At 57.6% G+C, this 13,513-nt stretch overlaps 1 protein-coding gene across 3 annotated transcripts in view; it reads left to right on the top strand.

Moving 5' to 3' along the window:
* The window catches only part of TRAF3 (TNF receptor associated factor 3), a 72,296-nt gene extending 68,766 nt beyond the window's left edge, over positions 1 to 3,530 (top strand). For all 3 annotated transcript variants that reach the window (XM_008049358.1, XM_008049357.1, XM_008049359.1), the window contains 2 exons: positions 1,127 to 1,301; positions 2,457 to 3,530. In XM_008049358.1, coding sequence (XP_008047549.1) covers positions 1,127 to 1,301; positions 2,457 to 3,028 — 747 coding nt within the window. In that variant the 3' untranslated portion in view covers positions 3,029 to 3,530. The remainder of the gene's footprint in view (positions 1 to 1,126; positions 1,302 to 2,456) is intronic.
* The last annotated feature ends 9,983 nt before the right edge of the window (positions 3,531 to 13,513 follow it).

Below are 13,513 nucleotides of genomic sequence, written 5' to 3'. Positions count from 1 at the left end.
CATAGCTAGACACAATTCTCATTCCTCTAGGTAGTCAGAAATGTAAGTGATCTGTGTGTTTCTGGGGGAAAAAAAGGCTTTCTGAATTATTTAAATGCAGATGGTGCAAAGCCAGGCCTGGCCGTTGGCAGCCACGTGCATGTCTTCAGCAGTATTTCTGTGCCCTTGCCTCACAGACACTGGCAACCAGGCGTGGAGTGGGTGGAAGGGAGCCCTGACCCTGGAGGCATCGGCCCCCAGGTTTTGCCCAGGGCCTGAGGACTGTCACCAGCCCAGTTCAGAGCCAGCCAGACCTCTGGGGCTGTGGGAGGACCCTGGTGTCACTCTGGGGCAATCTCTGTGGCTACAGAGACGGGGCCACGCTTGCGCCCTGACCAGGCAGCAGGATAGGAAGCTCTCAGATGCTCAGAGGGAAGACAAGCCCACATGTGCAGGAACCTCAGATGCTATGACAGCAATGCAGGGCCACCTGCCCTCTGGAGCCTGCACTTGGGTGAGAGCTCTCGGCCTTGGTCCGCTCCTCTGGAAAGCGTAGAGGACATTAGAGGAGATGTCCATGGGAGCCTGGGAAGCCTGCAAGGGTACTACCAGGCTGGCAGGAGAGCTGGGAAAGGACACGGGAGTGTCCATGCAAGGTCAGATGGGGGTGACTGCAGGAGAGCTGGTGGGATGGACTGGCACCTGAATACAGGTGCATGAGAAGCTAGCAGACGACACCAGGGCTGCCCTGAAGTGGAGAGGGCCAGGCAGGAACTGTCTGCAGCAGAAGGAAGAGCCGCTGTGGCCCCAAGTGCACGTCTGAGAGATTTCCTCGCCTCCTTTTCCTTGGCAAAGCGAGCTGGATGTGATAGAACACAGTCCTGCTGTTTTTTGTAAGAACATATCTTTTGCCTGGCTTCACGTCGCCGCATGTGCTTCCTGCAGCGTACAAGCTCTTGTCCCTGGGGCGTACCCCGGAGGGCCGAGTCAGAGCCCGAGCTGGAGCCAGAGCTGCCCTCGGGCAGGCTCACGCATGGGCCTCTGTGGCCAGGCGCTCTGCTCCCAGCCATCCTGTATCTGGTGGAGGCAGTGCAGTGTTCTCAGAGTCCTAACTGGGTTTGCTTTTTTGACACCTTTGGTTTGGAAGCGAGTAATAGACAGCCAAGCCGAGAAACTGAAAGAGCTCGACAAAGAGATCCGTCCCTTCCGGCAAAACTGGGAGGAGGCAGACAGCATGAAGAGCAGTGTGGAGTCCCTTCAGAACCGTGTGACCGAGCTGGAAAGCGTGGACAAAAGTGCTGGGCAGGTGGCTCGGAACACAGGTGAGGGGGGCAGGAGCACGACAGGGCGGGGGCCGGGGCTGGGGCACGGGTCCTGGGCTCTGGGTGCCTGTAGTGGCGCAGGTCTGTGGGACAAGTGCCACATCAGGCACGTCCTGCCTCAGAGCACAGCTCTCTCCAGGTGCAGATAATGTGTGTGCACAGGTGTGAGTTTCCTCAGTAGAGACAAACTTTCCTGCTGAGACTTTTCCCTCCGTGTGCAGCCCTGCATGGTGGAGAGAATGGGAGCAGGTGCTGCTGCAGGAAGCTGCAGACCCTTCCCCGGAGAGGCAGGGCAGGGGTTGTGGGGGTGGGACACACAGGACAGGCTGAGTGAGACAGGTGCAGGTGGAGCCAAAGACCTGCTAGTAGGGCTTTGGGACAGGAGCTGGCAGCCCAGGGGACAGAAGCGCCAGCTTGCTCTGCCTGTACGTCTCTGGCATCCAGAAGCAGGTGTGGGCCTTTGGCTCTGGGGACTGAAGGGCATTGTGAGTATTTGCATGGAAAGGATTAATGGTGGAAAGGAACAAGGATTATTGTGGTCTGTGTGGGGTTGGATTAAGCAGGCAGAGGACTCAGACTCGAGTCGAGGGGAGCAGCTTAACCTCTGAGAGTGCAGAGGACTCCACAGGCGCCGAGGCTGGAGGGCAGGGAACTTGAGGAGGAAGGCTGCTGCATCCTCCCAACTGGGCAGGCTTCCCATGAGGCCATGGGAGTGGGACCACTCTGTCATCGACCCTGCAGTGAAGGATCCTGTGACATGCAGGCCAGGGCCACCCACCCTGGGCATCCCATCCCAGCAGGCTGTGGCCTGACGATCTGTCCGTCCAGACGGTGCTGGGAACGTGGGTGCTGGGGTCGAGGCAGTGCTGGAGCCTGGCCTTTCCGTGAGAGCTGGGATCTTGACCCTCTCGCCCCAGAGCCCTGGTGATTTTTATATTGTTCATTTTGAATGCTGGCGTGAGCCGGGCGCAGTGGTGCATGCCTATAGTACCAGCAATACAGGAGGCAGGATTGCTCGAGCCCAGGAGCTCAAAGCCAACCTGGGCAACATAGCAGGAACTCACCTCTTTACAAAAATGCTGGTGTGGCTTTGTCTTTCCAAACGTTCTGATGTCCACATGTTTTGTTCGCCAAATCTGTCCTCGTCTGCGGCAGGCCTGCTGGAGTCCCAGCTGAGCCGGCACGACCAGATGCTGAGTGTGCACGACATCCGCCTGGCCGACATGGACCTGCGCTTCCAGGTCCTCGAGACCGCCAGCTACAACGGCGTGCTGATCTGGAAGATCCGTGACTACAAGCGGCGGAAGCAGGAGGCCGTCATGGGGAAGACCTTGTCTCTCTACAGCCAGCCCTTCTACACCGGTTACTTCGGCTACAAGATGTGTGCCAGGGTCTACCTGAATGGGGACGGGATGGGGAAGGGGACGCACTTGTCGCTCTTTTTTGTCATTATGCGTGGAGAATACGATGCTTTGCTTCCTTGGCCGTTTAAGCAGAAAGTGACGCTGATGCTGATGGATCAGGGTTCCTCTCGACGCCACTTGGGAGACGCGTTCAAGCCCGACCCCAACAGCAGCAGCTTCAAGAAGCCCACCGGGGAGATGAACATCGCCTCTGGCTGCCCAGTCTTTGTGGCTCAAACTGTTCTAGAAAACGGGACATATATTAAAGATGATACAATTTTTATTAAAGTCATAGTGGATACTTCGGATCTGCCGGATCCCTGACGAGTAACTGGGGAGGTGGATTTGGCAGAAGGTAACTCCTCTGGGGGGTTTGAACCGGTCTGTCTTCACTGAGGTCCTCGCTCAGAAAAGGACCTTGTGGAACGGAGGAAGCTGCAGAAGGCGGAGGCGGCTGGCGGGCGGAGCCACACGCAAACACACCTGACATGTTTTCTAATAGACTAGCAACACTCCCTCTGCAGAATGATTTATCCCTCGATGAGATAAATATTGCTGTCAGAGAAGGTTTTCATTTTCATTTTTAAAGATCTAGTTAATTAAGGTGGAAAACATATATGCTAAACAAAAGAAACATGATTTTTCTTCCTTAAACTTGAACACCAAAAACAAGAAAACACACCCACATGGGGGGATAGCTGGACATGTCAGCATGTTAAGTAAAAGGAAAATTTATGAAATAATAATGCAGTTCTGATATATTCATTCTAACATTCAAGAGTGCAATCTTGTTTCAAATATAGTATACTGTCTATTTTTAAGGCCTCACCTGGTCTCTGTTTTAATAATTTGTTTGTCAGAAGACCGTGAAGTACATCTAGGTCTTTTTTTGAAAGTCTCTAAATTCAGAATCATTTTTTAATTTAAAGTTCTATAAATAATTGTTATTGCAAATATTTTATTTTAAAACGTTGATAGACTGATATTTCTTGGAAGAAAATGTAAAATATCAAACACTGGTTATCACTTGTGATAGGAAAGAGAATATCCAACCTGTTGTTATTTCTCGTTAGAAATGTAAACCTTCAATATCTGTCGTAGTTAATGACACTACTTCAAAATTACTATGAAAGGAACATTGCTCATGGATGCTGTGCATCATTTTCAGATTTATAATTGTTTTCACCCTAAAATAGGGCATTAGTTGAACTTTGGAGTTCTAAGCAAAATCCTCTAGGTTTTTAAAATTCTGCCCCATGTGTTCAGACAAGCTCTCTCTCGCTGACAACACGACCTTCGGTCTCCGGTGTCCAGTGTCCAGGGGTGGGCAGGTGACCGTGCAAAGGAGGCCCCAGCAGGTGTGTTTCTTCATTCTGTCATCTTGCTGCATTCTGTTACTGATCTCTGAAAGCAACATCTTTGCATAAAGATGGTGGCATACGGTACATGTGCCTTAGATGTGACATGCTGCTTCTCGACCCTGGGTTTGCATTCAGCATAATTCTAGAAAGTGCTAGTTTAACCAGACTTTTCTCTCCGCCACTAGATCTTTGTCTCTGCAAGGGCCCTCAGACAACTCCGAACCTGCTGAGGGGAAGCCAGGCTCCACCATCGGTTCCGGAGCCTGCACTGCTTAAGTATCACAGATTCCAAATCTCTAGGCCCCACAGGTGAGCCGCCTGGCCCAAGTACGTCTTGGTCCCACCCTGGGGGAGGCAGGTGTGGAACCGACACCGGGCCTCTGCGTGTCCCCACCTGGGCTGTGGGCGCCTTCGCAGCCCGAAGCAGAACCTCTGAGCATTCCAGAGACTGCTGCTCTGGGGCCCTGCCAGGCTGACCGACAGGCCCTCCTGAACCACCACCCGGCGAGAAGGGTGGCCCGGGGCCAGCGTCCCAGCCTGCGCCTGCCCGGACGGCTTTCTCTCAACTCACTGTTTACTGTCTCTCAATGGTCCAACTGTGATGAGAAGCCTGGAGCCCTGGCCCCTGTGCCCCTTTTGCTATGCACCACGCTTCATGGTGCTCTTACCACTGATGGGTGCTACACGTGACGGGTGCTTCTTAGGCAAAACCAGTGTGTGCAAGCCACCACATCTGTGCCACTCGTCCACCAGGCGCGCCCACGATCGGCCGGCTGGGCTGCGCACTTCAGACTGCCTGCTCTGGGCTCCCCCCATGGCTGCGCGGGGACAGCTTGGTTGGTGCCCGGTGGCCCACCTGTCTCTGGTGCTGCCATCTGCCCTGGGTGTGCCTTTGCCCCAGTGCCTGCTGGAAGTGCCCTCCTGTCGCACACCCACCCCCTGTGCTCCCGTGAGTGACTCGCTGGTTCCAAGCACCTGCCGTGCCCGTTCGTGGTACAACGTTCAGCTGTTCATCTGCCTTTCCTTTCGCCTCTCCTGGGATCGCTTAGAGGACACATCAGTGTCACTGGTTCCGCCCCTGTGAGGAGTCGTGTGTCCCTGCTCAAAAAGGAAGGACTTCCTGCAGAGGCTGCGGAAACCACTGTTCCCTCAAAGGTGTCCCCAGCCTCCTCCAGGCCTGTCCCCTGTTCTGCCCTGGAGGATTACCTGGCAGTCCCTGCCTGGCCTCAGGTGGCTTTCCTGAGACCGGGGATTGATGGGAGGGATATCTCTGCGACTTCTTTCCCCTTCATAAAGAGTATGTACAGTACTAAACAAATTTAGGATAAGCAACACCTTGATCTGGTTAAAAAAAATTCTTCTGGTTTAAACTTTGGTCTGGGCGTGACCCCTGGGAACACCATCGCATGTTGCCAGGACATCTCCAATATCCCTTCCTAGGCAGATGCCCCTGGCGGGACCTGGTGGGGCCTCCTGGCCTCCCGTCCAAAGGTCCACGATGTGACTGGACAGCGGGCACTGTCCTTGAGGGCACAGCATGGCCCGTGTCATAGTTTGTCCTCGTGTGGTTGGTTGTGTTGGGCTCTGTTCTGGGCACATCTTCCTCTTGTCTACATAGGACGTGAGGGGAGCGGCCCCACACAGTGTGCCAGGCTATCCCAGCAGCGGACGTGCCTCACTCTGCTGCAGGACTCCTCGCTGCCCTCGTTTGGTGCTCACTGCCCAGGCCAGCCTGGGCCGTGCCCCTCGTGGCTGAGGCCCCGCTGCCTGTGAGGCGGCGGTTGGCCTCCCCACTTCACGGCCCGACAACAGGAGTGAGGGGTGGGTGTGTGTGATGTGTACTCAGTATGCGCGTCCTGCTTGCCAGAAGTGACACAATTCTGGCGGGACAGAACTGTTCCAGTACCTTAGAGAAACTGACACTGGGTCCTTTGTGCATGAATTACCCGATCTGCTTCCCAGTCACCATGGAACGGAACCAAAAACAACCTCCTGTTTCTACTTGCCTTGAGCAGTTTCTCTCGAGCACTGTGGCTCTGGCAGCCCGTGCAGCTTGGGTGTGCTGGGCTGCCAGGTGGAGGTGGCTCCAGAGGCTGCAGCTGGCCTGGGCCAGGCTCACGGGAGGAGCACCATCCTGCCACAGCTCCTCTGGTGACCGTGCCGAGCCACACACGAGCTGGAAGTCGGCGTGTGTGTGCCAGTGTGGGCGCCTCTTTGGCAAGGCTGGGTGGGTCAGTGAGAGGTGAGGAAGCAGGCACCCGGCTGGGTCTCACTTGGCTCTCTGAGCCTGGACAGACCCAGCCGTGCGCAGGCTGGCGCGAGCCTGAGAGGCCTTTCGGAGAGGCTGGGCCTCTCGGATTCCCAGGGCTGGAGGAATGTGCAGAATGAAATCTTGTGGATTGTTCTGAGACCTGTCAGGCGAGGAGGTGGTGCTGTTCCCCAGAGGGAAGTCTCGCTGGAGGCCCGGGGAAGGCCTGGACTTGCGGACGTGTTCGCCCCGCAGGCGGCCCATGGCGCAGCCCTGACCTATGACTCCTTGTGCCGAAGGACGGCCATGTGTCTGTCCCTTTGATGCCAAAACAGCGGAGCGGCGGGGAAGCTCTCTGCTTAAGCAGCTGCTCCCTGTCTCCCTCTCGGCCCCATCCCGTGACTTCCTTGGCCTGCGACACCAGGGAGCCATGCTGTGATGCGCCGTGGCCCCCAGCCCCTGAGTGGCTTCCTCCACCAGGCCTGCAGCCCCCATCCCCCAGGATTCCCACTGAATCGGCCCTGGGGCAGATGGCCTCCCCTTGACCGCACGTGGTCCACCTCAGGGAGGAGGGTGGTGTCCGGTGCAGGCCCACGGGGACGGCCAGCCGCATTCCCACATCGCCTCAGTCTGCTCCAGGGGTTCCTTTGCACAGAGGTGTCTGGTGGCGTCACCGTGGTGGGCCCGGTGTCCCAAAGCCAGGGGGGAACCTCTGGCAAAGGAAAGGGGGTCTGGATGGACCCTTAAGCAACAGCCACATCCTGGGGTGGCTCGTTCTCATCAGCCCTGGAGGAGCCTGGGAGTGCACTGGTCCCAGTAGCCAGGCCAGCACCTTCTTCCTCCCTCTTCGCGTGGAGGACTGGCGTGAGGACTGTCACCCTGTGCCCGGCCACAGACCCTTCTGACCCCAGCAGGGTGGCAGTGCCACGGGTCGCCTCGGGGGTTGATCGGGCGCATGGACTCCCCAGGCCCTCCTGCCCGTCCCTAGCCTGCTGCACACGCCCTCTGCTTGGAACAGCTAACGGGAGAGGGCTCGGGCAGAGGTGTAAGATACTGTTTTCTTACTTTTAGTCCAGATCTTTCCTTAGTAGGCTGCAGGAGAGCTAGGGAGACTTCTGGGAGCTGCTTCGCTTTTGCTTGTGAGATGAATGAGGGTCTGCCACCCAAAGCCACTTCTCAGCCCAAGACCATGATTCTGTCTTCCGTTTGCAATTCTCAATAGCTCTGTTTTCTCCAAAGCAGTTGTGCCCACCAGGGCCTGGGGCGGGTGCAGTCAGTGTCGGCCCGGTCATCAGTGCTGTCTTGTCCTGGCTGGTGCTGATTGTCACGGGCACTGTGGCATCAGGGAGCCGGGCCAGCGGGCGGGAGGTGAGGCTGGCAGCTCAGCAAAGGCCGGAGACACCCTGGGATGTTCCCACCAGCCTCAGGTGTGCCCTGGACGTGGTGGTGCGCGGCTGGGCCTGGGAGCGAGCAGAGCTTGCACCTTCATTCTGCTGCTGCGCTGTGTCTCGCGTCTGTCTCGTGAACTCTCGCCATGAAAAGAGACTCAAGTCCAGGACCCCTGTCCCACTCCTGGAATTAGTGGTGATTGGTTTTTATAACTTAGTCCCCTCAGACAAGTAAGATAACCTTCAACTGCAAACTAGATGACTTAATTGGAAAACACAAAGGCCGGCATTCTTCCCAAGGATTTCTGTAAGAAATGTCTGTAGAGGACGACTGGGAAGGAGTGTGACTCGCTGTAGACAGTTGCACCCCATCTGTAGACTGCGTTCTCTCTGATGGCACACCTCTGCGTTCAGTTGTTACCCCAAAACAAAGACCAAAGAAGGCCAATCTCTCATCTGACTCTCTTTTTAATCTGCCTGTGTTAAAAATCGCATCTGTGGTAGCTGCTCACTGCGAGGCCCCATCTTGACAGTCCAAGTGATTGTGACCAGTGACTCTCGTCCTGTGTTTTTCTGCTCTTCTGAGAAAAAACAATAAGACTATAAGTTATTGCTCAGCAATAATCACGTTGTTAACTTGAGTTAGCAACACGTCTGATTTTTCTGATAGCATTATTCGGTTTTATATTTTTGTTTACTGTATATTATGTGTGGTTTTATTTGGTATTTATTTGTGTTTTGAGGTCTTGCAATGTTTTGTGTTTCTGATGCTAACAACTAAAGTTTGTAAGACTGTAGAATGCGAAACTTTGAAATGCTTAACTGTCTTATTAGAGGAAAATAAACCTGATTACGGAGTCTTAGTTTTTTACCACCCTGTCTCTCACAGGCCGGGCTTCCGGGAGGGGCCCTCCTGGGAGTCCCCTGGGTTGCTGGGCCCGGGACGGCTGCCTGGGCCACAGCTGTGTGGCCACAAGGCCCAGACTTGGTCTGCTGTCACCATCTCAACATTCTTGGTGATTCTGAGCGAGCAGCCTGATCCCTATACTGGGCCCAGCGGGGACCATGTGGTCCTGCCTGCAGCCTTGGCCTTGGCCTGCCTCCGGGCGCTGGCTCTGACCTGGAGGGAGTCCCGGGCCAAGCTCCCAAGTCTGTGGCTTGACCTAGAGCAGGCAAGAGGACCCTGCATCCAGTGTAGCAGGACGGGCCATGCTGGGCCCGCAGACCTGGGATCAGTCTCAGCCCCACCACTTTGTGGGACTCTGGGCCCTTTGAGCCTCAGCCGCCTCCTCTGTCAAATAGAAGTCCGGCACCTGCTTCCTTCCTGAAACCAGGTGGTTACTCATAAGTACACTGGTGTGGACCTGCAGGCTGCGGGTTCCGGGCATGTCCTCTAAGCAGCTGCTCGCGGCAGGGTGTCCGAGGGTCTGGGGCCAACACCATCATCATGGCCGGCCTTCCCTTTCTCTGGAAAGTCCTTGGGGTCAGGCCTGGGAGCAGGAAGCCCTGCATCTCCCCGGAGGCCCTCAGATGATCTGATGAGGGAACCCACACAGCCCTCACCACCGCCCCGCCCCTCAGGGTCCTCTGCAGACACTACCGCCCCCTGCTCCAGGGACTCGGCATCATGCCCCCACCCGGATGTGCAGACTTCAAGGGACCCGAGGGACTGAGCCCAACCCGCAGGTTACCCAGGCTCTCACCTGCCTCTGTCCTGGCGGGGGCTGGCCCGGCTCTGCAGAGAGTTCGGACCTAGGGAGCTGGTGGTCGGGCCCCGGGGGTGTGGAGGTCACGTCCCTCGCTCCGGGGGTCAAGACGGACCACTCTGTTCTGACCCAATGAGTGAAATGCAACCCCACGAGCTGTCACAAAGCGGGGCGAGTCTCGCAGAGGGTTCCCAGCCCCTGCCCGCCCGGGCTGCCCGGTGGCACTGTCCACAAGCCACAGGAGCCCTGGACGCGAACGCCAGCCAGGGCCAAACCGGGCAGAGTCTGGATGGACAAGAGCTGTGCTCGGCGAGAGGGACTGTGTTTCAGTAAGGAGGCCTGGAGGGGAGGCCAGGGCTGGGCAGGGTTTCGGGCAGTGCCCCGAGCCAACCTGGCCCCACCGGGCCTGTGCGACCTCGCCTGCACCCACGTGGGGACCTGCTCCGAGCTTTGCAAGATGCCCTGGGGTCACACAGTGGGAGGGACCTGGGGCTTGTGAAGTCTGGGGCGTCTCCAACCACTGACAGGTATGCGCGGGGTGTGGGGGCCACACAGTGGCGTGGCCTGGCTCCAGAAGGTTCCGCCCCATCTCTCCAGAAGCTTGAGGCTCCGTCATGGGGTGGCTGGGGCAGGACCGTGGGCCCCGTCCCACCACGGGCGGCCCCTTGGCTGGTGTGGCACGGTTTTGCCCGCGTGCCAGGGAAACCCCTCACCTGCTGGGCTCAGATTCAGCCCCTCTCTGTGGCCCAGTCACCGGCCACGCCCATCTCGCCGGGACCTTACCCAAGGAGGGATGGCGAGTGTTGGCGAGCCCCAAGCCGGTGTCCCTGACCTCGGTGGCTCCTCTTGCCCCAGAGACCTGGGAACCTGGACTCCCATCGGGGCAAAGGAGAGGACAGGTGACAAATTAACCTGCCCGTCTGGCAGGGGAGGCAGAGGCAGGACAGCAGCTGACCCTGGCCCAGGCCTGGCACGTCCGCCCTGTCTTGAGCTGGGGTTTCAGGCTGCCTGCTCGGGTGCAGCTCCCAGGTCGGGGTCCAGCTCCCCTCTCCTCCCCAGGCTGGGGCAGAGGCCAGAAGGGGTACAGCCCTTGTGCCCACCACCCCGCTTTGCAGGTGAAGGAACCAAACAGGCTGACTGTGCAACCTCACCCCTCATCGGAATCTAGGCTGGCCCAGGACCGGTCTCCCCACTGCTGGACACCACCAGGGAGGCCCCCAAGCCTGCTCCAGCTGGGCCAGCCCCATCCAAGCTGGGTGGAGCCCCCTGTTCCCACCCTCCTGGCGTCTCCCACCCCCCTCCTGTCCTCCCCTGCCTGCTGGCTTCTGGCCTTTCTTGAAGCTGCCTCGTCCAGGTGGAGTTGTTCCTTCTACCGATTCCCAGGCCCGTCCCTCTCCCTGACCCAGCAAGGCTGTCATTCCCTCCCCACACCTCGGGAGGGCTGTGAGCTGGGATTGCCATGACTGGTGCAGAGTTGGAAACAGGAATGAGAGCCCCCTGCTCAAGAACGCTGAGACCCTACTGCAGTGGCCTGGTCAAGGAGGTGATGAGTCCAGCTCTTCTGGACCTCCGTCCCTGTGTCGTGGAGAAGGCTATGCACACGGTAACCAGCACAGGAGGGCAGCTGAGCCGAAAGAAACATGGAGACACAGAAGAGAGGAACGCCCCGCCCCTGGATCCAGCCTTACCTGAAGCAGCGAGGCCATTGGGAAACTCTCTTTGGGACTTTGGACTTCTCCCTCCCTCTTCCTGCTGAGGTCTAGGCCACTTTGCCAGCCATGCTCACATGTGGCCACATGTTTCTAGTTGGGGCTACCATGGAGGATGGAGATTTCTGTGAGCCCAGCAGGGGCCAAGGCCTTGCAAGCAAGCTCCAGGACCCCAGAGCCGCCTTCCGGTCCCAGGCTGGGCAGGCGCCCCCGGCGAAGACGATCCCACAGGCTGGCGGATGGCGGCGCTGGTGCTCGCTTCGCTCGGCCCGTCGCCGAGGTCGCGGCCGCAAGAGGCAGAGCGACCCCCAGCGGCGAGCTCCTTCCTCCCCGGAGGAAATAGCTTGGGCGCCGCAGACGCCCCCGGCAAAGAAGAGCCCACCGTGAGGCCTGCAGGTGAGGGCAGAGGTGCAGAAAAGGGCAGGGCAGCCTGGAGGGCAGAAGGCCTCGGAATCCCCAAGGCTGGGCAGTTTCCCGTCCCCCCTCGGGGCTCCGTCTACACACCCACCCGCACCTCGGACCCTCCGTCCACCCTTCACCCTCCTGCCACCTGAACCCGGTGGGACCTGCCCACCTCCCCGCCCTCCCCACCAGCCACCACCGGTGCCCCTCCCATCACCAGGCATGCCGCCCTTCCATCTGCTTGGCTCCTTTCGTTGGTTCCCAGCCTACCCCTAAAAATCAATTCACCATCCTGCCACACCCAGAAACGCAGGGTCCAGTGACCATGCCCAGTCCATCCTGCCCACCCACTAACCTGCTACCTGCTTCTCACCGTGCGCTCCTCCGCCCTCCATTCCCTCATGCCCAGCCATGCCCACCTGCACGACGCAGAGACCCGTCCCTCCAACCTGTTCACTGTCATCCGTCCAGCCCCGTCCCAAGCTCGTTCACAATCTACCCACCATCCTGTGTCCATCCACCCCTTGTTTATATCCAGTAAACTGCACTCTCATCTGTCTACCATTCCTCTTCCACCCTCCATCCATCCATCATCCGTCATCCATCATTCACCTTCCACCATCGGTCCATCCGTCCATCTGTTCATCTGCCACCCACCACCCATCCACCCACCGTCGATGGTGGTGTCCATCTATCCACCACCCAACATCAACCCATCTAACATTCATTCTTCGGCCGTGCATCCATCCCTCCGTCATCATCCACCATCACCCGTCCCTCTACCATCTCTCTCCAGTCAGCATGCATCTAAAACCCATTCGCCCGGCGTGCTTTCACCATCCATCTGCTCATCTACCGGTTGATCTTGTCTGCTGTCCATCTTCATCCATTCAGCACCCAGAAGTCACAACCTTATCACCCACCATCCATCTAGACAACCATACATACACACACATTCATTCAATAGCTACGATCTCTGTCTTGCCCGTCAACCACCCACTTATCCACAGTTCACTTATTCAGTATCCACCATCACCACCATTCTTTGTCCAGCTGTCACCCACCCTCCACCAGCCACCCTTCCACCAATAACATCCAGGATCCACCATCCATGCACTTAGCCATCCACCATCCAAAATAAGCCACCTACCTTCATCCACGACGCGTTCTGTCTGTTGACCGTCATCCTTCCTTCTACAACCATCTTCTATCAATCCACCATCCAGCCTCCGTTACTCACCATCCATACATCACCCGCCACCCACCATCCATCTGTCCCTCTACCACCATCCACCTTCCACGACCCGTCCTTCCATCCATCCATCCACCCTCCATCATTCACCTCCCACCATCCATCCATCCGTCATCCGCCCTTCACCTTCCATCATCCATCCATCATCCACCATCTATCCATCGGTCCATCTGTTCACCTGCCACCCACCACCCAACACCAGTCCCTCTACCATTCGTTCATTGGACATTCACCATCCCTCCGTCATCACCCACCATCCGCCACCCATCACTCTACCATCATTCACCATCCACCATCCATCCATCCACTACCCGCCATCCACGTATCCCTCTTCCCTCGTTCGCCACCGACCACCCATCCATCCGCCAGCCATCATCCACCATCCATCCCTCCGGTATCATCAGCATCCACCATCCATCTGTCCCTCTACTGCCATCCGCCACCCACCACCCATTCCTCCTGCGCCATCCACCACCCACAATCGATCCATGTGTCCATCCATCCTCCATCTGCCCTTCTGCCGTCGTCCGCCCTCTGCCCTCCGCCGTCTGCCATTCACCATCCATCCACCCTCCATCCATCCCTCCACCACCATCCGCCATGTCTCTGTCCCTCCACCTTTATCCACCATCCATCATCCACCATCTCTGCAGGCACCAGCCATCAGCCCCTGTCCAAGCCATCCGCCATCCGTCCTTCTCTCCACCCGCCACCCGCCACCCACCTCTGCCATCGTTCAGCCA

This window comes from Carlito syrichta, unplaced genomic scaffold (genome assembly GCF_000164805.1).
Source record: "Carlito syrichta isolate Samal-C Ts95f unplaced genomic scaffold, Tarsius_syrichta-2.0.1 Scaffold132761, whole genome shotgun sequence".
Classification (NCBI taxonomy): domain Eukaryota; kingdom Metazoa; phylum Chordata; class Mammalia; order Primates; family Tarsiidae; genus Carlito; species Carlito syrichta.
The sequence above is the reverse complement of the archived record's forward strand: the minus strand, read 5'-3'. Positions and strand labels throughout refer to the sequence as shown.